Source organism: Diuraphis noxia, unplaced genomic scaffold, assembly GCF_037042655.1.
Source record: "Diuraphis noxia isolate RWA-SAM2 unplaced genomic scaffold, SU_Dnox_SAM2 contig0001, whole genome shotgun sequence".
NCBI classification, from domain to species: domain Eukaryota; kingdom Metazoa; phylum Arthropoda; class Insecta; order Hemiptera; family Aphididae; genus Diuraphis; species Diuraphis noxia.
The window spans coordinates 45,795,062-45,820,255 of NW_028301711.1; the positions used below are offsets into that span (position 1 = coordinate 45,795,062).

Here is a 25,194-nt window from a genome sequence, read left to right on the forward strand (position 1 = left end):
GTAAGCAGCGGTGGTAATCATACACTTGTCTAATTTCTTATTGAAATTATTTAATTATTCATGCTCAAAAATATAATGAATATAGTATTAAATAATGATATTATTATATACACATCTAAAACTTCGATTGCACAATAAAAGTTCTCATAACATGCGAAATTTGGTATAAAATTACTCACAGCACATTTTATATAATATTATATAAATATATTTTACACCATTGAGTGAGCTTAGGTGGTAGTTTTATATCGGTAGCCTATTATTTATTTTATTTTTATTTTTCTTTCGTGAAACTATTTATGGAAAGTGAAAGTACACCAAAAGTTCTGTATAGCTTCAACTATATCGATTAGCATTGGACACAGATGGTATTTCAGAGTCTGACAGAACTCAAAGTCGAAAAATGCACAGATATTTTTGAATACATAGTAAATATGAATCAGAGAAATGTTTGTTTGACATTAATTTCAAAAACAATTTTATGACAACTGACAACATGACGAAAGCGATAAAAACGCTAAATTTTAAGGAGAATAAATGATCACTCAGTTGAATCGCCCATTGGCATATTGTATCATCAACGATTATTTTTACTCTTTAAGATACCATATTCCATATCAATGTGTTTGCTCTATTTTTAAAACTAAGATTAAGTATCTAAAAGACAAGCTTTGTGATATTGTACATTTAAAAGGCTATTGAGTATTTATATTTTTGTTTGAACTTTTACCTGGTTAAAAAAATATATATAGATATGTTTAAAATTCAAACATGTCCGGAGCACACATTGGTTATAAAATATTTGCTGTATAATTCAAAAAAAAAACTTCATTACAAACAAACAGATTTATTGATAAGGTCTAGTTTATTTTTAAATGTTAAAAATGTCGTGTTATTGTTAACATAAATATTCGTAAAATATAATAAATAGAAGTATCGTTGTATACTGATAATATTTGTTTTTATTATAGATACTATATATTTGCTAGAAAGCACAATTTTACCTTTAGTTTATGCATTTAAACAGAAACTTTCACTTAAGTTATAAGCAAAGGTTACAATTTATTCATTTCACACACTCTTTATAAAATATAGTACATTTGAAAATTAAAATTAAACACCATAGAAATATAAAATTTACAATACACATATTATATTATAATATATACTATACATTGTTGTTTTTCAGATAAATATTATATGACATTTTTTTTTTGTTTTTTTCAATTAATAGAATGTCAAGAATGTAATTGCAATTTATTGCACGGGGACTGAAGTTTAAATAAAAAACCTATTGGACGAACAATTAATTCGGAATGAAAGTTTGTACTTACAGTACTTACGTTAAAAAAATTGTAATTGTAATTTTAATTATTTTTGTAAAGTTTTTAATTAAGTTGAAAAATAATTATTGCATCAATTAAATATGAATTATTGGTAAAAATAAATAACACTTTTTTTCCTTCAATTATTTTTCTTACACACATTATATTAGTATATAATTACAAGTTTATATTTATTTATTTTATACTAAGCTTCATTTTGTTTGTTACAATTAATTATATTTTTTTCTTGTACTTATACGACTATTTTGAAAAAGTATTTATTTATTTTTTATTTTTGAACAATTTATAAACTTATTAAATAGGTACACGCACTTTTAAAATACGAGGTTGTGAATTACCAGAGTAATAGAATATCATATTGTCCTCTGAAATAAATAAAATTGAATATTGGTGTCTAGGTGCAATTCATTTTATGAATTTGGCTTTTTTTTATACACAACATAATTTAAATTAATTTTTTGTGACAATTTTGTTAATATTATAACCTTTAATTTCCCATAAATGGATTCACAGGCTTAAATTAAAAAATATTTTTACTTTCAAAAATTAAAAATGCTGTGATTTAAGCTAAGATAACTTACAGAAAATAAACAACAGCAATTTAACTCATAGGCTATTAATTAGCTATTAGTTTATTACAATGTCCCTTAAATGAAATGGATACGAATAAATTGCATCAAAATTAAAATATAATATGAAGTATGATGACTAACTCAAAAAAAAAAAAAAAAATGTATTATCTATAATTTACGTAATATGTATGTTTTTTTAAAAAGAGAAAAATGTATTATTTTAAAGATATATAAGCTACAGCATGATAAAGATCTCCAAAAAGTTTTGAAACAAAGTATATAACATTAAATAATTTTTTGACTATAATGATACAGTTTTTCAGCCTCCCAATCCCCCCCCCCCCCAAAAAAAAAAAAAAAAAATAACCAATTTTCTTACATCACGGGCCAAACCCGTTATATGATGAGTATTCAAAGATATAATAACGGTCATTAGAAATTATTACAGCCATTGAGAATTTAAATAATTTCTGATGCTAATGTTATATAAAAAAAGTTAAACCAATAATTATTTATATTCACAACAACGTGAAATTAAAACAAATTACAACTAAATTTTTTTCTTTTTTTTTTATAACCTATTTATAAATTATTGACTAGGTATAAGTTATAAAACCATTTAGGACCACGTAAAATTTAATTAAAATAAAATAAAATTTAAAGTTTTTATGAGAACATTTTCTGTATAGCGTCTATTTAGTTGTTTTGTGCTAATTATTTATTATCAAGACTTCAAGTCAATTAATATTAATAGACACGACTTAGGCACAATAATACTATTAAATAAATGCATTTACATAATAATATATCTATTGTTTATAGTATAATATATAATGTATATACTGATTGCCAACAATTATAGCTATCGCAGGTCAACTATAATTAATCGGTGAAATATATCGAATTTCGTTTACTTTTAAAAGTCTTAGCGTTGATATTATTGTATTATACTTCCTATCGTATATAGTTACGATTATGAGTAGCTTTCCGAAGGGTAGACACTTTTATATATCACAATATTATGTATAATGCACGAAGTATAATAATATTATAATGTGACAGTCAATTTTTTTCTGAACAACCATCCCCGTGGATGTCTTTTGAATATATCGATAAAGAAATAAAAAAAACTTCTCGAGGGCATATTATGGTTCAAAAATATCGATTTCAAAAGGGGTGTTGGGTATCTGCAGATGCGAGTAGACTCTGCTAGTAAATACAAATAATATGTACCTCCCTATTACGATACGTCGACGAGTGAATAAAAAGCCACCGAACGACGTATCTGAAAATCACGATAACATTAGATAATTTCAATAAAACCACGACGTATACCTTATGTGTATTGATATGAAAATAACAATATAATACTAGTCGCGCAGTGCACACGTGCAGTCTCGATGCATCGAATCGTTTTCATTAGGTAGTGGTGGCGGTGATGGTTGGGACAGGGTTGGCAAGAAATTAATAAATTTACATATTGTAGCAGTTACGCCTGTCGTAAAAAATGTGGATAACGCCTGACCGGTTGTTAAAAGCCTCTTTATCAATGTGGGTGGGCAATGGGCATAAAATCTCCTGACGCAGTTGTGACGGCGTGTCACGGAGCGCACATAAAAAGCTACATTTTACTGGTCTGCGAGCTTGTCTCGAATTGGGCGGGTAAACAACTAGAAACAACTTAGGGCCCGATAAATCAGAAAACGAGAGAAAAACATAGAGGGAGATATAGTGTGTAAAAATCGTAAGTCCGATACGCCGCTCTGTCAGGCCGCAACGATTCCGCTTATCGTGTAGTTAAGTGACGTGGAGACTTTTTGGAAACACATCACGCAACACGTACGCTCAAAATGGAAACGTATAGTGTAAGTATAACAATATTTTCACCGGTACCTATATTGGTAACTACTGTAACTTCGGTTTTCGTTATTGTGTGGTTACCGTGGTTGTAGTGTGTACTATATAATATGGCTTGAAATCGATTTTAAATTTTAATGAAAATCGTTAAAATGGATCTAAGAAATCAAAATAAAATATTTATTTTAATGATACCTAATATATAATGCATCAAAACTAACAAAATTTAAATCGATAATCTATACAAAATAAAAATCGTTTCATAATATTATTTATATAAAATAAAAATAAATAATTTAGATTTATAATTAAATTATTATAACTAAAAGGTTTATAATGTTATTCGTATAACTTAAGTAATAGCAAACCATTGTTATTTCATAGGCATGTTACACATCTACAAAAATGGCGACAATAGATTACACGTAGTTAGAACTTACAAATCAAAATTAAAAGTATGAAATTAATGTAATATTTTTAAATTTAAAATCAATATTTTTCATACTGATTTAAAGTCTTTCTATATTATACTATTAGGGACCAATTGTTTATTCCATAATAATTATATTAAAAGTTCTAAAAATATTCTCATCATATTAGTTTTTTTTTTTTTTTTAACAAAAATTCTATATCACAAAGATTTAAATGTTACGTACTTTAAATTCAATCATATAATTAAATCTGAGACTATAGTTTAAGCCTATTTATTCGTTCATAGTTCCAATGAAATTTGTTGATTTGTCACACATCGATATTTTATTAAAAGCATGGTGATACCTAGATATATTTTAGAGTTGGAATGGATCAAAAAACCATGTATAAATTATACACGATTCGTCATTGATGCATGTCTTTTCCACTCGGAACAGCTCGTTTATCTAGAATTCTAGATAAAATGCAAAAGTTAAAAAATAAATAAATTATAAAACCTACTGATTATTTTTTAAATCAACAATTTAATTTTACAAAGAATATTATTAAAGTCTGAATGTTCATTTGTCTGATTTAGTTTATTATAGTTTTATAAAATTAAGTTTCTATAAAAATGAATGGTGTAGACTGTTATTGATACTATTGAAGGTTTAATATATAAAATATACTAACATATTTTTATTTTATTAGTTGTGAAACTAAACAACTACAGAGATCACGAATCATAAATATGTTTTTGTTATTGTCAAGTGATAATGACAACGAAAAACTTACTTAAAATCGGTTAGAAACAAAAAAACATGTATACAGCCAAAAATATATTTATTTTATAAAAATTAATACCTACATACAATATTTTGATTTAAGAATCAATAAAAAAAAATGTTATTTAGGATATAAATATTCAAAGGAAACAACATAAGTTGAAAATCAAAGATATTAAACACTACACACTGCCTTGACGTAATAACATAGTTTCAAGACGTGATATAACATGATTTGGATGTCATCTAGCGACATATGAACTAACTAATATGTACAGTATTAATACTAGAATGAAAGCTGTTAGATGTTCCGAAGCCAGAAGCACAAACACTTATCCCTGTAATGAAGAACTGAGAAATGCGATGAATTGATACCACGCAAATGATTAAATCAAAACGGTTATGTTTATCATACACTTAAACAACACTATTGATTTAACTGCAAAGCAGTTTGCACAAAGCATCAAATAGAAAACGTTCGTCGTAATGGTATTACTAAATATTGTATTAAGCATAGTCTTTGTTACTTAAAACTAAATAAATGTAAAATGGAATCTATGGTCGATGAAAATATTCCTTTATCAAGTTGTATGCAAAAAGAATTTCATTTGAGGCATAGTATAAAGGTATAAAATATAAAATGCACAATTCTAACATTTTAGGTTAACCTTATTTTTCACCCTTGCGTTTATTTAACGTCAGTAAAAAAATGTTTGTATCGCAGGTAACTTAACAGTTAGATTAAATGTTCCTTAAAAAAAAAAAAAAAAAAAAAAAAACATATTAATATTTTTCAAAGTACTGAGTTTTTGGCGTTGAAATAATAATATAACAAAATGTGCATTATAAGATGAGTATAATATCAGGTATTATTATATTATTATAGAATAAAATAATACAATGATATTCAACCAATGTTTATATTATTCTCCAGATAAATTTAAAAGTCTCAAACTAATTTAAATTGTAGTAAGTATCGATTATTTTTCATCGTTTCGGTTGTACGACGAATCGTCGTAATCAAAAATCAATCGTTTATGAAAACGAAACTGCCTAGTCACCTAGAGCTTTCCGTGCTACTGATTAAGGACACTGAAGATATTGTGCAGGTATTCGATCTCGAGTCTCGATGACCGCGAAGTAATATAATATAGAGAACCATCTTCTCGCACGTAATACGTATGCAATAAATAAATATATATATATATATATATATATACTCACGGGTCTGTGTGTCTGTGCATGTGTTTGTGTATCGCTAATGCAGCAATTGTGGGGAAACTAAACGATCCTATTTGCTCGACTTCAATTTCAGGTGACTCAGATGAATGTGGTTTTACGAGTTTTCCCCGAGTCTTGGGGATTTTATTATTAGTTGTATTTTTTTTTTTTTTTTGAGGAACGTCAGGGTCTTGTGACGCACGATATATCGATAGCACGTTTCGTCGAACAACTGGCGGATTCTAGCTTCTTCAGTGTCAATGATACATATCCGAACAACAATGGTACGTATATACCTACCTATTACACAATACTACTGGAAGCGCCTAGCTCTGTCACAGTCAAAATTAATATCTATGCACTTCCTCCACTGGTAAAGTCAATCGAGTGTTTTGTACATATATTATTAAATCATTCACTCTGGGTAGCGATAATTATTAATTAATTAATTCGGTTCAACTATCAACGGTGTTCTTCGTATTATCCACCAATCCGATGTACACATTACATATTAACACATCATACATCATACATATTAAAATGGATGAATTATATCCATTATAATTATTAAGATACAAAGATATTTTTATCGGAATTTCAGATGTGACGTGTTTCTCATATACGATATTGTAACGTGATAAGATTATGATATATCCATAATACAATAATTATGGTTACATCTATTGATGGTATTCTTAGTAAGAGATGTGTGAAAATTCCAATCGAGAGCACTGTGGTTCTAGCAGTAGATACGAACATTTTTCTAATTCTTCTTGTCAGTAAATATTTTATTCACAATATTGAATATAATTAAAATGTATACGATTCGGAAAAGGAGGTTGATTTAAAAACTAAATTGTAACGTAACGGAGACAAATATGAAACGATCAATATTAAAATTCAAACGGGATGTTTGTCTGAGTGTATATTAAATCGGCTGGAATAAAAATAAGGACTAAATGAATTAAAAAACAGTTTTGTCTTAATTGAAAAGGGGCCCAGAATATTACCCAAAAAACATTAACCCAGACACATGATTTCAGGTGTATATAGCTGCCTATATGTCAATCTTTTGAACCTAGAATAATGATCAACCATGTCTTGACTGAGAAAATAGCAACCGATATGGTTGGAAAAATCATGTGTTTACACGAAAAGATATTGGACGAGACTCTATGCATCGTTTATTAACATACATAATTCAATTTTTTTTTTTTAAATTTTATATTTAAAAATTGGAAATAACTTAAATACATTTAATTAATTATTATAATACGGTGGTGGCTCATTGACTACTTTTAAGATAAAAAAAATACAATGATTAAAATCATAGATAAAAGGTGCTCCAAAATGTTTAAATTATGATGATTTAAGTATATTATTTAATTTTTCTTTTTTTTAGAAATCTGATTGGGATGAACTATGCTGAGAAACTGATTGCACGATTATTACAATGGACACTTTCAAAATAACGAAAATGTCGAATCCCACTCTACATATTACGATCAATTTAGAAGCTATAAAAAAAACTTATATAGGTATTTAATATTTATTTTAGTATTAAATTAGCTGCTTTAACTTTTTATACATTTTGAATATAAAAAAAAAATATTACTTATGTATACATTTTTAAAGTGCTTATAGTCAATACAATATACTGTTAATGTCGAAAAATGGAATTTCAAGAAGGTACATTATATAACATTACTAAACTATTGCAATAAATTATTCTCCGTGAACAATATTATACTATATAAACATATTATACGATATATTTTATTGAAAATACTTGAGAATAATTGTGTTTATTGTATTGCATCAAACCGCATTAGTTGTTGTATATAATCTGGCAATTACTCTATTGTGAATCAATTTCGAATACTGAATGAATATTAATGATATTTATAACAAAATTAAATACGTATACAATTTCTAGTAATTTTATTAAAATCATTTTTAATAATAAAACATTTTTGAAAACGACAAATTAAAATTTTATAAATATATGAACTTTTCCACGTAGATACATATAAACATTTACACTATCTTAAAAACTGAATTTACTTAAATTTACTATATTATGAATAGAATATTATTTAACAGGAAAATGTATCGAGTAAGAGTGGTCCGACATCCTTGAGTTTTGTTGTTGTTGTTGTCGCCTTTAGAGGACATAATATGCTGTAGTAAATACATAAAAAAAATCAACAATAGATCAATGGTAGAGGGCGGTAATCGGTCATATCTTCCACTACTATTAATATTTAATATGATAATAATTGTTTATTTTGAAATAAATGAAAAGCGTTGATATAAATGCATATATAGCTCACCAACTACAAAATATTAGACCACTTTTACACTGTATTAGGTAATAATATGAAAAGATATATAGAAAAAAGTGTTGTGTTGATAATGGAGGTAGGTGAGACGCTGGTAAACTACCGATTTAAAAAATTAAAAACAACCATCGAATGAAAACAGGTTTTAGGTAATTGGTGAAGATTTGACGTGATTCTTCATCAAACTAATCGGTCAATCAGAAACTGTGCCAGCATTGGATTGCTAGTATTAATCTAGGTATGGGGGAATAAAGGATACAACATTCATTCCATTATCAGAACTCTGATGTTATGTCCGTTACCAAAGATTTTTTAAAAATATTTAGATAGAAAGCGAATCATACCAATGACTAAGACGTTTAACATAATTCATCAATCATTAACGTCATACGATTATCCTTAAAACAGCTGTTTTCACGGTTAAGTACTTTATACGTTCACCTAATATCTTAATCTATCAATAACGGTGAATCAGTATGCAGGATTCAGCTACACATCTACTGCAAGATATTTCATCCAAGTAAAACATAGGTATCCAAAAATTGCCTAAAAAAAGCCAATTTCACCTATAAGAAAGATTATCTCGTGATCGATAATAACGGTAAACCCGACCAACACTACTTACCACTTGGCTAACGCAATATGGATGTTCAATCATCTTCATTTAGTAAGGACTATGAACTACTGCATAATAGTGCAATTTCTCATCATTATACACTGACTCATTCCCATAGTTTTGTACACATTCTAACTCTCAATGATAGGCTGGGTAACCCACAATATTACGACTAAGTCATGATTTCTATGGTGAATTGGTAATAGCTGTGTAATTTTATTTGTTTTATCGAGAAAAGTTTGAAAATTCAAATATTCGATTGAATGATATTTAGGCGTATCACTTTTTAACTTAGTCTATCTTCTGTAAATAGGTATATAGCTTTGTTCCGAATTTTATCACAATATAATTGTATTTAACACACATTATTGAAGTGAATTTGGATATACAATAATTTTTGTCCTTTCTGGTGCGTATACAAATAAATCAGAAGGTATTCTAACACGTTGAAATGCCACATACAGCTGTCCATGTGAGAATCATGGATGTTCTTTGCTGGTCATTTCAAAGATGAGTCACACCGAAAACTTCAAACATTTTAATTTTGAAAGCCATATCTGTCGGAATCATTGGGATGTATGAAAACAGTACATCTTTGCCATTGAACTTCCCGTTTAAAATTGTAGTTTCGATGATATTGTTTATCAAACATTTTCACTAAAATCCTGGTACCGTTGCAGTGTCGTGGCGAATTGATGTTTTGTAAAAGAATTATGAGCACACCAAATTTTAATGTTAGAACGTTTGATGCCATGCCTGGAAAATCAAGTGAATTTAAAAATTCAGTTGCATATTTGACAACTTCTTCTTGATTTATTACGGTATCGATGGACTGGTCCGTTTTCGTGTTTCCTGGAATTTCGTTTAGAATAGTGATATCGATTGTACTGACATATTATAAATCGTACACTGAGCCACTAAAGACTTCTGTAATTTTGTGTTGGATTTGGGAAAACTTTGTCGATTAACTCTTTTGTCGTTACTGTTATTTTACAGAAATTATTTAGCAATGTGATGCATTGTGCTGATTCATCAATTGCGCTAGTTTACCATTCCTCATTTCCAATGATTGTTTTGCGAAACTATCAGCTGATGCATAATTTTGTATAATATGTACACTGTACACACATATTTGTTTACAATAATTATCGTTATAATAATAATAAGTAATATCAAATAATAATAAGCAACTATCATTAATAGCAACTATTTATAAATAAACAAAAATGTCCATCGTAAATCTCCAAATGCCTATTTTAACACCTCTCAGAGTTGGGCCTATAACTTTTAATTTAGCCTATCTTCTACCTATAGGTTCAATATATCTCTGTACCTAATTTCGTCGCAATCGGTCCAGCCATTTAGAGATGCATAAAGGAAAAATAACCAAAGGGAAATCCATTCATAAATATATACATTGATTGTATTATATTGTATCTCTTATCTAACGATATCACAATCACATCTGGTAGGTAGTTAAATAAATAATTGTAATTACATTTTCGTATTGATTAAATTAAAAATTATTTCAGATCTCTATGACTCTTTGAATGTCATAATTTACAGCGTTTGGTTTTATGAAAAAAAAAGATTCTAAAAATTTAACACTCACGGCTTCAAATTCTTGAACTCAACACATCTAAGCAGAATTACACTGTACTATCGCCATTCGCCAGTCCGTTGTAAGCTTCTATACTAAATCAAGATATGTTTTACAGACGCATGGGCTAACACGACAGTACGCCAATGTGGAAGAATCGATATAATATTGTTATTTTTATTTGCGTGATACCGACCAACCTTTTACAGGAATTATATAGGAACTCATTTTGTTAGAATTGGTTGCACATATAAAAAATATTGAACTAGTGAGAACTTGTATGATACATCGATTCATGTCAGAATGAAGCTACTCGTATATTATATTATTATATAGCATGTTTTATTCACAACGACTATGATGAAAATAATAATAATAATATGAAGTGAATTTTATACAAGCAACGTTTTTGCCCACCGCCTAGATCACCCTTATGTCAAGGCATAATAATATATAATATATAATACGATGGCGTGCATTGGGTTTGCGTTTTACAGGGGAACAGAAAAAAAATAAAAGGAACAAAAATAAAAAGCGATTTCTCATACGAGCATTACATTCCGTGATAAATTATTACTGTCGTTGCATTGTACTGAAGGGCACCTACGACTACGAGAGTGCATTACCACCAGAGGAGGTCAAACCGATAGTATTATATATTATATAATGTATTATATATTATATAATGTATTATATTTGGACATGATTATAGTGCGTGCTGCGCTCATTGTAACTGTGCAACTACCGCGTGATATCATACAGCTGGCCGCGCAGACTTTGCGACGATCACCTCTGTTTGTTTCAGAGCGGTCACTCGAAGCAATGCACTACATCGTCCAGCAAATAGAGATTAATCGTCCAGGTGGATGTTTATATACTATAATAATATAAACGTATCATGATATTATTATTATAAGCCAAGAACACATAATACCTAACCATTTTACATACGATGAGCTTTCGAACGACGCGATTTAATGGAGGAAAGAGACTCCACCGCGTGTATTCAATAGACAATGGTCATATTTTTGAGCACAACGAGTAATTATTTTTGATAGAATGATGACCTAGATATCATAAAAATAATATACGAACGCGTTTTTGCAGTCCCTAGAAGAGAGGACGTAAATAACATTATTCCAACGTCCATGCAGTTACCGAGATGTATATTACAATATAATACCTAAATCATATTGTCACCACTTACCACGTGTTTGGTAATACCACGCAGGGTTAGGTTTTAATTATTATAATAGACGTTCATTTTAGAAATAGATATTTTTCCATAGGCTCACCATTATAATTAAAGATATCGTATGACATAATAATAATTATTGTAAACCATATTTAAATTATTTTTACTTTTTGAGTTGTTTATTGTTTTATATTATGCTGTTATTGAGTTTATTTTTTTCTTTTAATTTCTTTTACCCATATACCTAACTGTACCTACTATGCGTATGTATACAATTAATTTTTACTGCCAAATCTGAAAATGCTTCTTACGAAGAGTTGGTTATAAGAAAAAATATAAGAAAGAATAAAAATTTTGAATTCATCCCTAGGGTTTTTGCATACTTATAAAATATGAACTCTGTCTTTCATTAAATTATTACTATTATGATTAGTTATTGTTATTGTTATTCAAACGTTTACTTATCTGCGATGGATTTATCCAGTTGTTCTCGGGAACGCTTTGGCATGGGGGAAGGTTAAAAGAGAATACAGAGCTATTTGTTATCATTGAATTTCACTCTCTTTTTTTCTCTCGCTGTCTCTGTCTGTATGTATGCCTCTTTCTTTCTCTGTCCCTTTTTAAAATCATTGGGCCCGAAAATTGTTTCCTAACGTCAATAATGTACGGCCCACCAAAGTCGGGACGGGTGCGGTACCTCGGGTGCCGGCTGCATCGGTGGTGAAAAGGGTGGAAAGGAGTAGTATTTACTTTTGTTCTTATTCCATAGGCTAGCACCCCCAACCATTTCCCTGGCTATTGCAGTAGTATCCGTTATACACAAGAAACGAAAATAAATATATCACCAAAGGAGGTACAAACGTTAATTTACAGTACTTCGTGGTGGGTCCGAATTCAACGATGTGTATAAACGCCCATTTAAACGGGGTGTGAAGCGGAGCGTCTATGTTACCCTCACGCTGGTCTTCACGGTCGTTTGTGGTGTGCACGTTCGGAATTTATTTTTTTGTTTTTCTTATTATACATTTTATTTTCCGTGCAATTAATTGTTTACTTTATTTTGTTTTTAAATTATTATTATTATTTCGTCAATCGGGACATGTCTAATTCTAACGGGATAGTTAATTCACGCTTTCTTCAATTTCTCTCATTAACGACATCAAAGCCGCGCCCGGAGTAAGACTCTCTTTGTTCCCTTTGTTGACCCACCACGCCGTTGTTTCCCTGTAGTCCCTGCAGAGTTCGTGATGTGTGTAAACACACTTTTACTGAGGGGGAACGTCAAGCACATCACGAGCCCCGAATGAGTGTTAACAAATTCCTAGCGCGTGAGTAAATGTTTTCTATGAGACGTTTTTATTTTTTTCCCTCCAGAAGCATTGTTAATTCTTGAGATGACATTTTCACTTTCTATTCATTTAAGCCATTTTTTGACATCAAAGATTGTTCGTTTCAATTAAACATGAAACGGAAAAAAATAAATAGCGCCAACGACAAGAATTAGTGTTAATTTAAAGGTGTCCCAGAAGTTTCGTATTTCAACGTAAAATAATTAAATATCCTATGACACTATAGCCTAAAAAATGTGTGAATATATCAAATATCTTTCGCATTCCATCAGAATCAAGTATTTTTAGTTCGTTTTTAATTAAAAATGTGCAACTTAAGTGAAATTAAAAAAGACGCACGCAACCGAGGTGTTATCGAATTATTCGGAAGTGTATATGTTTTTTTTTTCACTTGAAATAATAATAACAGAATTCATCATCCATAAAAAGCATACACATTGCGCGTGCAAAACGTGCACTTTTGTATGAATATTCAACGCGTGTACACAATGCAAAAATGAAAACCTTTTTCTTCCGTTCCTTTCTTTTGGCTTGAAGTTGTAAGTTTGTAACCCTTTACTTCACGTACAAGTGAGGGTAACTGAAATAATAAAATATTATATTTTTTTTAACTAAATATAATAAGTACACAATGTGGGCACTGAAATAATTTGATACACGAATAAAAGCTCAACACCTAATGGAAAAAATAAAAGTAATTTCATAGGGTCTTCATTTAATTAGCAATGACTAACTTTTTTTGTCACATTCTACAATGTAGATCTTCCACCTTCCACCCCATATTAATTCATTTTCAACGATATTGTTAAAGAAACCTCATTTTGAGACAGCTTATGAGGTCATGCCACGAAGATATTGGGGTTACCATGATGATAACAATTGATTCAAATCTATCGACATTTATGATTTATTGTCGTTAAGAGTGTTCTATTATAAGGTATTTAATTACCCATTCATTGTATTATCTACTTTTATTTTTATGTTAGAAAAACATTTACATGCATTAATCTTAAAATCATAATCTTTGTCGATGTGATAGTATTAGTAGTACACACTTTTTCTTTTGATACACGTTTGGTCATTATTTAATGGTAACATTCTTATGAGCATACTGTAGCCCAACACATGAACAATATTATACATATATTATATTGTATTTTGTTAAAGCTCTAACTTAGAATAAAACAAGCAGTGCTCTTATTCCAGGATTTTTTTAGAGGGAGGGGAAGCTTAAACATTCATACTTAACTCATAGGAAAATAGGAAATAATTTAAAAACATATAAATACACATACTATTGTATACATACTATTTATAAAAATTATATTAAATACAATATCGATTGATTTCAAGTTAAACAAATTTCATTTTATCATTTTTTTTTTTCTCCATAGTCCTCTCCGAAACGAATAGCTAACTAATTGTTATACTTTCATTGTTCAATATAATATTATTATTTTTGTTCTCAAGTGTATCCAGATGATACATTCACATATACAAAATAACAATTGTTCTCTGGATTTACTAATTTATCATTTTTAAAATATTTCAGTGCATTCGCGATATTTTAATTTTTAAAGTCTTGCTATCTTGTGAAAAATGTAAATAATTATCATGAAATTCTTAGCACACATTCGTGTTTTGTTGTAATTTTTTTAGTTACAGATACACCCGGACGTGTACGAGACACACCACGAATTCCTACCTAAATTAATATCGTTTATTTACGGTTGTCTTCATACTGTATAGTGTATACATAGAGCATACCTTTCAGGGATACTCGTGGCAAAATGATTTCAATTGTTAAATTGACAACGGCGTTTTTTTCTCCTTTTTAAATTTTTTAACTCAAACTTAGGAGAAAGTCTATTTAAACTTGTCGTTTAACTCGGTTTTATTGGTTTTGTTGTTGTTCTGTGTGTGTTTTTTTTTTTGTATATTTATTATTTTACTACAACAACTAGCTCGGGCTCCGTGCTCCTAAACGCCAGAGTTTGAGGATTTTTATTCTTTTTAAAGTTTGGCTGTTAAAAAATAACAGCAAAAACAAACAAACAAACAAACAAGTTTTATATTTAGACGAAACGGAGTAATAATAAGGAGACGCGCGAATAGCAGCGTTTCGTCGGAGGTGGCAGTGTTAACCACCGCCGCCACCCCACCGGTCGTTTTGGGTGCATAATTTATTTGCAGTCGTTATAAATATAAACTGCGTATATTATACACAAATATAGTCATAGTAAAAATGATAATTATATTATAACCGTAATTATAATATATTACGTAAACTGTGTGCACATTAATATATTATTATTACTATATTATACAGACATATTAATTATTATTATAATGTATAGGTACCTATAACTGCTCGCATTATATAGTAATAATTATGACGATGATAATAATAATAGTAATAATAATCAAAATATTGTGTACGACAGTCGTCGTCGTCGGCCGTGAGAAACGCTAACAATAGTTGAAAACATACACAAGACGAAAGGGACTATTACGTGGATATATTAGGCACGCGCCCCGGCGTATAAATAAACAATTCTTAATTAAAAAGAACCCTTTTGCTGGTGGCTTAAAATGAAAAACATAATTTTACGTGGAGGTTAACCTACGACCGGGTAACCTGTCACACGCGAATCCAGGGCCCGTAGGTATATTATACCTAATACATATGTAGGTGTATATTATGTATAATACTTATACATACGTATACACATATACGTATAATAAACATAATGCACTTAATTACCGCCCCTGAGCAAATTATATGTATATAGTATAAACCTACTACCTATTGATACGGTGTGGTAAGTTTAAGTACCAACCGTTCTTTGTAGAAATAAATATACCTTGGTTTTAGGATTTAATGGCTGGTCTTTTATTTAATCAAGTAATATATTATTTAATATTTGTACAATATCTGGGAGGAGTGAGATTCACGGATGCGTCAGTCAGACTTACACAAGCGGACTGACGCGGTGAGAGCTCGTGTTCGACCGACGATGTTATCGTTCGGTCCTATCACATATAATGGGTGTGAGATAATTATATTATATAGAGTTATAAGATATGGGAAGGAGTCCTCCACCAGTAGCGCGTAGCTTGTACAAGCGGCTACTACTTGATGGAAAGGAGCTCGGGTCGACGGTACTTTAGCAAGTGGTCGGTAAGGGAGAGAACGGGATCGATGACAGCAATCGCGTATATAATGTTGTATGACGTTCGGTCCGGTGGTTTCACTTGTCGTCCCGGATACTCAACGTCGTCGAATTTGTTGCTGCCGGTTCGATGGTCTTCGTTCTCCGACTATTATTGGTCGGCTGATTCTGGTCACGCTGCGTTCGCTTCGCCTCGACGCTGATCTGCTCGGCGATCTGAACTTGAGCTGTAGAGTCGGTGTAGGTTGTTCTTCTGGTCTCTAGTCGTCGGTGTAGTAAGTTCTTGATGACTTGTTGACGATTAGAGATGAAGTTGAAGAGTGAAGAGTTTCTGAAATCTACTGGTATATATACCCATTTGGATCGGTAAAGTTGTTGCTGATTGTTTGTAGATTGTTGGTATGACGAGTCATCATCGTATCGTTGCCTGGTGGCTGTTACTAGCTCAGTGCGGTTTTTCCTCGTCATACCGTTGAAACTTTACTATGTAAAACCTGCCTTTTAGAACTGCGTTTAATATGTGTTGCATGTGGTTTTTAGTTGTTAGTGGTCCTGAAAAGGACCGTTTTATGTCGTACTCCGTTACAACTTCCCCCCCGGATTCGTGCCCGGGTGGTGTAGCCATCGTGCACTAATTCTTAAAGGACTGTTTACGGCGTATGGATGCCCTGAATAATGCTGTACGTAATTCATTGTTAGACAAGTACCACAACGGCGTTTTTGTAGATACTGTTTTTTGTTTCTTTCTCGGTGGTTCATATTTCGCTAGCATTTCTTTGACGTAGTTAAATGCTACTGACAAGTTGACATTTTGTTGCTCAAATGGTATGTATCTGTGCACTGATTCCTCTGTTATCATTCTAAAGTCTATTGGTTTGTTCCAATTGTCGATCTGTATGTGTCTGGCCGAGTTTACCTCTGTCACCCACTGTATTATCGACAAGTGTTTTTTCTTGTTTTGTTGTTTTTCATCTTCTTCGGCTAATCTTTTGTCCGTCCTCACTGCTTTTACTGATGCTAAAGCAGTTAAATTTTCTTTGTTCTCTTCAATCAGTTTTCGTCGATTTTCTGCGGCTATTTTCTTGGCCGTGTTTCTTTCTGACAGTATTCGCTCCATGGTGTCTCGTGTCTGTCGATGAATTGTACTGTCTAGTTTTTGTCCTGTTATAAATAGTGTTTTTTGTATCTTTATTAGCTCTCTGATAGGTTGTTTTATTGACTGGTTGTTCTGTCCTTCTGATTGGATGACTAGCAACCGTTGTTTACTAGTCAGTACGGCGTTTGTTATAAGTACTTGTTCGGTGGTTGGATATACGGTCGTATTTCCACCACATTTATTAATTCTGTTTTGCCAGTTCTATTATTGCGTAATTCTACTGTGTTACTGCTGATGATTTTTGTAATTGTGTGTGGTCCGTTAAATATATGAAATAATTTTTTTATTTCATTGTTTTGGGCGTTTGACAGCTCATGTGTTTTTGTTAGTACTTGTTGTCCAACCGTGTATTTGATTTTTTCTGTTTTATTTTTTGCTTCATATTTATTTGCCTTGTTTCTTATCCTGCTTGCCACCAGTTGGATTACCTCTTGTTTACCCTTTTTTGGTGGCTGCTCTGGGAATTTGATTAATTTTTTTATTGGTTGGTTTGGTATTTCGTTTTTAATTATCTCCCATGGTGTTAATTCTGTAACTTCTGACCTTAACTTATTCATCCACTCCTCTATTTGATCGAGTTTGTTCGGCCATTTTGTATGTTGGTCATGGCAGTAGGTCCGTAATAATCGGCCAATCTCCCGGTTGTATCGTTCCACCGGGTTTGATTGTGGGTGGTATTTAGTCGAATGTTTTTTCTCGATCCCTAGTTCTTGTAGTTTTTTTTTCCAGCTTGTAGCGGTGAACTGTGTTCCGTTGTCCGTAAGAATCGACTTCGGTTTACCCGTGTTTGGTATGTAGTCGTTTTCGATTCTGTTGATGATTGCTTTCGTAGTGGCTTTTTTCAACGCATACAATCTTATAAATTTGGAGAATGTGTCTAGGATCGCCAAGATGTAGTGTGTCCCGCCGCGTCCTGTGGGGAGAGGACCCATCAAGTCGATCGACACAGTTTCGAATGGTTCTGTTGGTTTGTGTGATGTGTGTTGTCCTTTTGCGTTAAAGTTTATGGGTTTACATCTCTGACAGGTGTCACAGGATCTGGTTATTTGAGCGGTTATTTTATGCATGTTTTTGAAAATGCATGTTTCTCTTAACGTGTGGTATGTTTTATACCTACCTGGGTGTCCCATGATCTCATGAGTTTCCTGTGTAAGCTTTGTTGCTATTTGCAATGGTACTACTACCCTCCAGTTGTCCGTTGGTTTGTTTTTTGAAAATATTATACCATCTTTTTTTGTTAGATGTGTGTTAGTTGTACTGTATTTTTTCATTATATGAGGGTCGTTTTCTTGCCATTTTCCTATTTCTAAGATCATTTCTTTTAACTCAGTGCTATACTTTTGTGTCTCAATCTTGTTTATTGATATTTTCTTTTCTTGACGGTCGTCGTCCGTTCTGGGGTATCTTGTTAGAGTATCTGCCACAATATTTTGTTTCCCTGGAATGTGCCGAATTTCTAACTGATATTCCTGTAGCGCCAAAGTCCATCTGGTTAGTCTTCCGTTGGTGAGTCTGCAGTTTCTAATGAACGTTAGTGCATGGTGGTCAGTAAGTATTATTACCTTGTGGCCAATCAAATATTGTCTGAACTTTTGGCAACAATATACTAATGCCAATGCCTCGATTTCCGTGGTCGTGTATCTGGTTTCTGCTGTTCTTAAGGTTCTGCTTGCAAATCCCAGTGTTGCATGCTCATTCCCGGGTAGTATTTGGTATAACTCCCCCCCTATTGCTGTGTTTGATGCGTCCGTGTTCATATACAAAGGTTCTGTAAAGTCGGGATATGCTATTATCACCTCATTTATGAATACTTGTTTCGACTTTTTGAACGCCTCCTCGTGTTTTTCTTCCCACTTCCATGTGCTGTCTTTTTTTGTTAGTTCGATAAGTGGTTTTATTATATTCGCGAATTTGTCAATGTATCGTCTATAGAAGTTTATAAATCCTAAGTACCTTTGTACTTCTTTTGCTCTGGTTGGTGTTTTAAATTTTCTGATTGTCTCAATTTTTTCCGGGTCCATATGTGTGCCCTTTTCGGATATTATATGTCCTAGGAATTTGACTTCAGTCCGGAAGAATTGGCATTTTTCTAAGTTTACCGTTATGTTATGTAATTTAAATTTGTCTAGTACCGTATATATATGTTCGTAGTGTTCCTCGATGGATTCGGATGTGATCAATATGTCGTCGACATATATTGTTACGAAGGTGTGTAACAGTGGGCCAAGTATGTAGTCCATACACTTCTGAAATTCTGATCCACTTATGTTTAGTCCGAATGGCATGCGTTTGTATGAGTAGTTTCGTCCGTTTACCAAAAATGAACATGGGTCCCGACTCTCCTTGGCTAACGGGATCTGCCAATAACCTGACCGTAGATCGAGTGTGCTTATGAATTTTACCCTACTGAATTTCGCTAATATTGTTTCGATTGCTGTTGGACATTCTCGATCAGGTATAATTTTTTCATTAATTTTACGTGCGTCCAAACAAAGTCTGACTTCTCCGTTTTTTTTAAAAACTGGTACAATTGGAATGGAGTATGGAGATTTGGACCTTTCTATGATCCCTAATCTTATCATCTTTTCTACTTCCGCTTCCACTGCAGCTAGTTTTGCTATCGGTATCGGGTATGGTCGTTGGTTTACTGGTGTTTCGTCTTTTAACTTGATTTTGCACTCGTACCCTTTGGCTTCTCCGGGTGTATCTCTAAAAACGTCGTGGAAACGCTCCAGTAATGTGTCTATATATTCTTGTTCCTGCGGTTGCATGGTCTTTATTTGTTTGTTTGTTCCTGGTTCTTTGATTGATTTTGTTGAGATGACCCTTAATTGAGATGTCTTTGTTGTCTTCTTTTTTATTGTCAGAGATGTATTTCCGGTAGCTGTGATCAGTGTTATTTTGTTCTGTGTATAATTTATTGTTGCGTTGTTAAGTTCCAAAAAATCACTCCCCAAAATTCCGTTTTCATTCAAATTGTCTACGATGATGAACGGTGTATGAATCGTGACTTCGCCGATCTTTGTTGGTATGAGTATTTGTCTTGTCACTTTTGTCGGTTTCTCACCGACTGCTAAGTGTATACACATTCCGACTAATGGGAGTGTTGGTATATTGTGTATGTCCTGTCGTATCTCATCTTCATACTTGGCGGATATCACACTTACTTCTGCACCCGAATCAACTAGCATTTCGTATTTCTTTTCCTTTATCACGATGTCTACGTAAGGACATCCCTTCAATTCGGGTTGTTGAGTTGCTGTGTCAAAATCGTCTTCGTTTATTAACTCGGTTGTGTCTAGCTCGACCAGGTGCTGTGTTGGATCTTTCCCGTTGTGTTTAGTTTTGTAGTAACTGATTGTGCGGATCTTCGTTGGACTTGGGGTGTTACGTACTGTGGTCAGTCTGATTCCACAGTCCCCTGTTCGTAGTTTTTTTGATCAGTATCCTCTGTGTCGTCTCCTTCTATCTCCTCGTCGTCATTGATTTCTTCAGTCAATGTGATTTGTTTAATGGTTTTCTTGAAATTATTGTTGATCTGTGCTTGTTGTCCGTGTGTCGCCACGTTAGACGTCATATCCGCTCCTTTTTGTGATAAGTTGTTCATTTGACGTGTTGTCGGTGGTTGGTTGTTTAGTTGACTACGCTGTGTTTGTCCGAATCGATTATTGAAAGAGTTTGTGGTTCTTTGTGGTGGTCGACTTCTTTGCACCGTATATTGTTCTTCTTGTTGGTCGCTAGTTGCTTGTTTGCTATACCCATTCTCTAGTTCTCCTAACTTCTCCCATACGTTCAAAAATTTTTTCTCTTGAGTGGTTTGAATGTATGCTTGGATTGCTATTGGGAAGTGTTTCGTAATTAAGTTTATGGCCTGTGTCTCGTCCATTTTTGGCGAGTCCAAGTATTTTAATTCGGCCATCCAGTAATGGAAGTGTTCTTGGAAGTTACTACTAATTGGTTTTTTCCCTGCTTCTGTACATCTGATGAATATGTCCCACTGCTTATCTTCCGAGAAGTAGTGTTTTAGAAATAGTGTTTTAAATGTGTCTTCCGTCGGTGTTGCGTCTTTAATCATGTTGAACCATTTTGCTGCGTTCCCGCGCATACAATTCTCGATAAGAATTATTTTGTCTGCTGGTGTGACCTTCTTATATAACATATACGAGCTTAGGTCTTTCAAAAAATTCTTCGGGTGTTCGTTTGCATTCCCACTAAATGTTGGCATTGTCATTTCGACGGTGTTCGGTTTGGTGTACGATTCCTCTTGTTGTGTGTTTTTTAACGTAATCATTTCTTTTTCACGTTTTGCAGTTTCAATGGTAATTCTTGTATCCGTGTCATTTATCAATTGTCTAATTGCTGATGTTTCTTCTTTCATTTTTATCAGTTCAGATGTTAGTTCACTGATTACTTGTTTATGTCTTTCCTCTTGGGCTTCCATTTTTTCGGTCAATGTTACAATTCTTTCATTTAATCTGATTATCTTCTCGCTAGTTGTCTCGTGTGTTGGGGTTTCTTGCACATTCTTCTTATTTGTTCGCGTCATTATGACTGATTTTGTTGTTCGGTCTTTGTCGTGGATTCTGAGTTACTAGTTGGGCGCCAGTTGATACGGTGTGGTAAGTTTAAGTACCAACCGTTCTTTGTAGAAATAAATATACCTTGGTTTTAGGATTTAATGGCTGGTCTTTTATTTAATCAAGTAATATATTATTTAATATTTGTACAATATCTGGGAGGAGTGAGATTCACGGATGCGTCAGTCAGACTTACACAAGCGGACTGACGCGGTGAGAGCTCGTGTTCGACCGACGATGTTATCGTTCGGTCCTATCACATATAATGGGTGTGAGATAATTATATTATATAGAGTTATAAGATATGGGAAGGAGTCCTCCACCAGTAGCGCGTAGCTTGTACAAGCGGCTACTACTTGATGGAAAGGAGCTCGGGTCGACGGTACTTTAGCAAGTGGTCGGTAAGGGAGAGAACGGGATCGATGACAGCAATCGCGTATATAATGTTGTATGACGTTCGGTCCGGTGGTTTCACTTGTCGTCCCGGATACTCAACGTCGTCGAATTTGTTGCTGCCGGTTCGATGGTCTTCGTTCTCCGACTATTATTGGTCGGCTGATTCTGGTCACGCTGCGTTCGCTTCGCCTCGACGCTGATCTGCTCGGCGATCTGAACTTGAGCTGTAGAGTCGGTGTAGGTTGTTCTTCTGGTCTCTAGTCGTCGGTGTAGTAAGTTCTTGATGACTTGTTGACGATTAGAGATGAAGTTGAAGAGTGAAGAGTTTCTGAAATCTACTGGTATATATACCCATTTGGATCGGTAAAGTTGTTGCTGATTGTTTGTAGATTGTTGGTATGACGAGTCATCATCGTATCGTTGCCTGGTGGCTGTTACTAGCTCAGTGCGGTTTTTCCTCGTCATACCGTTGAAACTTTACTATGTAAAACCTGCCTTTTAGAACTGCGTTTAATATGTGTTGCATGTGGTTTTTAGTTGTTAGTGGTCCTGAAAAGGACCGTTTTATGTCGTACTCCGTTACACTATGTATAATAATTTACATATATAAATAAATATATACATGTATATATACATTTTACTCGAGCTAGATTAACGACAGTAATATATTATTATATGATAGTATAAGAGGTATGTACATTATGTACTTCAGGCCTGGTAATCCGATATCGGTTTGTACTTAATAATAATAATAATTTGCGTTGTATTTAAACATATTTAACGGTATCCGAAAATATGCAAGCACACGTTGTGTTTTTTATCAACCATTCTAACGACAAATTCACGGTATGATATTTATTTATCGGACTCTGCATGTGCGGTACACATAATTTCGTCCAACGATTTAAATACATCGTGACAGTGTATAAATGGTAATACACGCCTATTCTGTCTATTAGGTCTTGTTTCTGACTTTTCTCTACATAGTTTCTGAAGTCAATAATTATCATTATTATTATCATTATTATTGGTCTCCATTGAAAATAAAAAAATTCAAAATTCAATTAAATATTATTTACATCAAATTATGACATAAAAATAACATTTTTCAAAGAGAATATGATGTCTACATGCTATATTAATATACATTTCCCCTTCATTAATTGTGAATATTTTAAACACTTGGCCACACGAGATTCAGTCGAACCTTACACACAATCACATACAATTGACGTGAGTATACGAACTTCAACATTGTAGTTGTTCTGCTGCCACAACTGGTGTTGGACGTGGTTATAGGTTATTTCATTATTTTGCTTTAGTAGGTACCGAAATGTTTATTAATATAATACCTCATACATCATTAGTAAGTGTTTATGTGTCATGGTATTAACAAACGAAATGTAAAAAAAAGTACAAAATACACAAACTATTGTGTAAAATAAACTTAGTTTTGTTTTATTTTATTTTGAGTATATTGCAATTTTTGATGTTAATAAAAACTGATTTAATGTTGTGTGTATTAAAATTGTATTTTTATCATAGACCAGTCAGTAAAGTAAGTACATATACTAATTAATTTATAATATAACAATATATTTTCGCTAATAGTCTTATATTTAACGACTGGATGTTCACAACGAACAAATAAGTAAAATTTAATATTATTATTAACCTACCTAACATCACTAAGTATATATAACCATCACGTAGGTGTACAATGTACATGCATTTTTATATGTGATAAAATTATGCTTTGGATACTTTAAGTGTTGTTATAGTATATTTTAAGATAAAGTTCAACTAATTAAAATTGTCGAAAAAGTAGAGACTATAATATAATACCATAATCTAAAATTATATTATGTATGCAGCTCCTAAAAATGCATTACTGTTTATTACAAATAACCATTCTTTAAATTTTTAATTTATATCTATTGTTTCTCACTCTTAAAACACAAACAATATTTATTAATTATAAACGTTTAGAAGAAATCAAACATTCGCTCTACAATTCTATGATAATATGTGTAAAATTAAAATAATTAGTAAAATCCGCTCTGCTATAGGTACAGTTGTATATTTTGAGTGTTCTTTTTTAATGGATTTGTAAAATTTAAATTCAATGGTAAATCATTGCATACTAAAAATTATTTTAAGCGCATACTGTCAAAATTTTGTACTAAAAAATACGAGTCTGCAATGAAGTACCACATTTTATGTCTTAGTTATCCTTGCTATCATATGTAGCACATACCTAGGTAATATGTATGGGGTAATTGATAAAAATGAAAGACACAACCGCTATTGATATACAATTTATTTTATTTTATTATATTATATTTATAAATTTTTATTTTCGTAAATTATTAAAAAAATAGTTTTCATTATCATTTACATTATCGAATATATATTATTATATATATATGTTTTCGTATATCGAGTTCGAATCTCGTATGATAAAAATTATATTTTGCAATTTTTTTTGTAACGTTTTTCGATTTCGATTCTATGTGCAAAAGCAAAGACATAAATTGTTAATATATTCAATATCTTACTTGAATAATCTTATATTGTTATATAGGTAGCAACAAAATT

General features: G+C 32.0%; 2 protein-coding genes across 2 annotated transcripts in view; both read right to left on the reverse strand.

Moving 5' to 3' along the window:
* The window catches only part of LOC107164797 (uncharacterized), a 413,834-nt gene that overhangs the window by 303,058 nt on the left and 85,582 nt on the right, over positions 1–25,194 (reverse strand). The window lies entirely within an intron of this gene.
* LOC149060768 (uncharacterized) lies at positions 21,024–22,501 on the reverse strand. The gene has a single exon (XM_089223385.1). It carries the CDS (start codon positions 22,167–22,169, stop codon positions 21,024–21,026), a length of 1,146 nt encoding a protein of 381 aa, XP_089079511.1. The 5' UTR covers positions 22,170–22,501.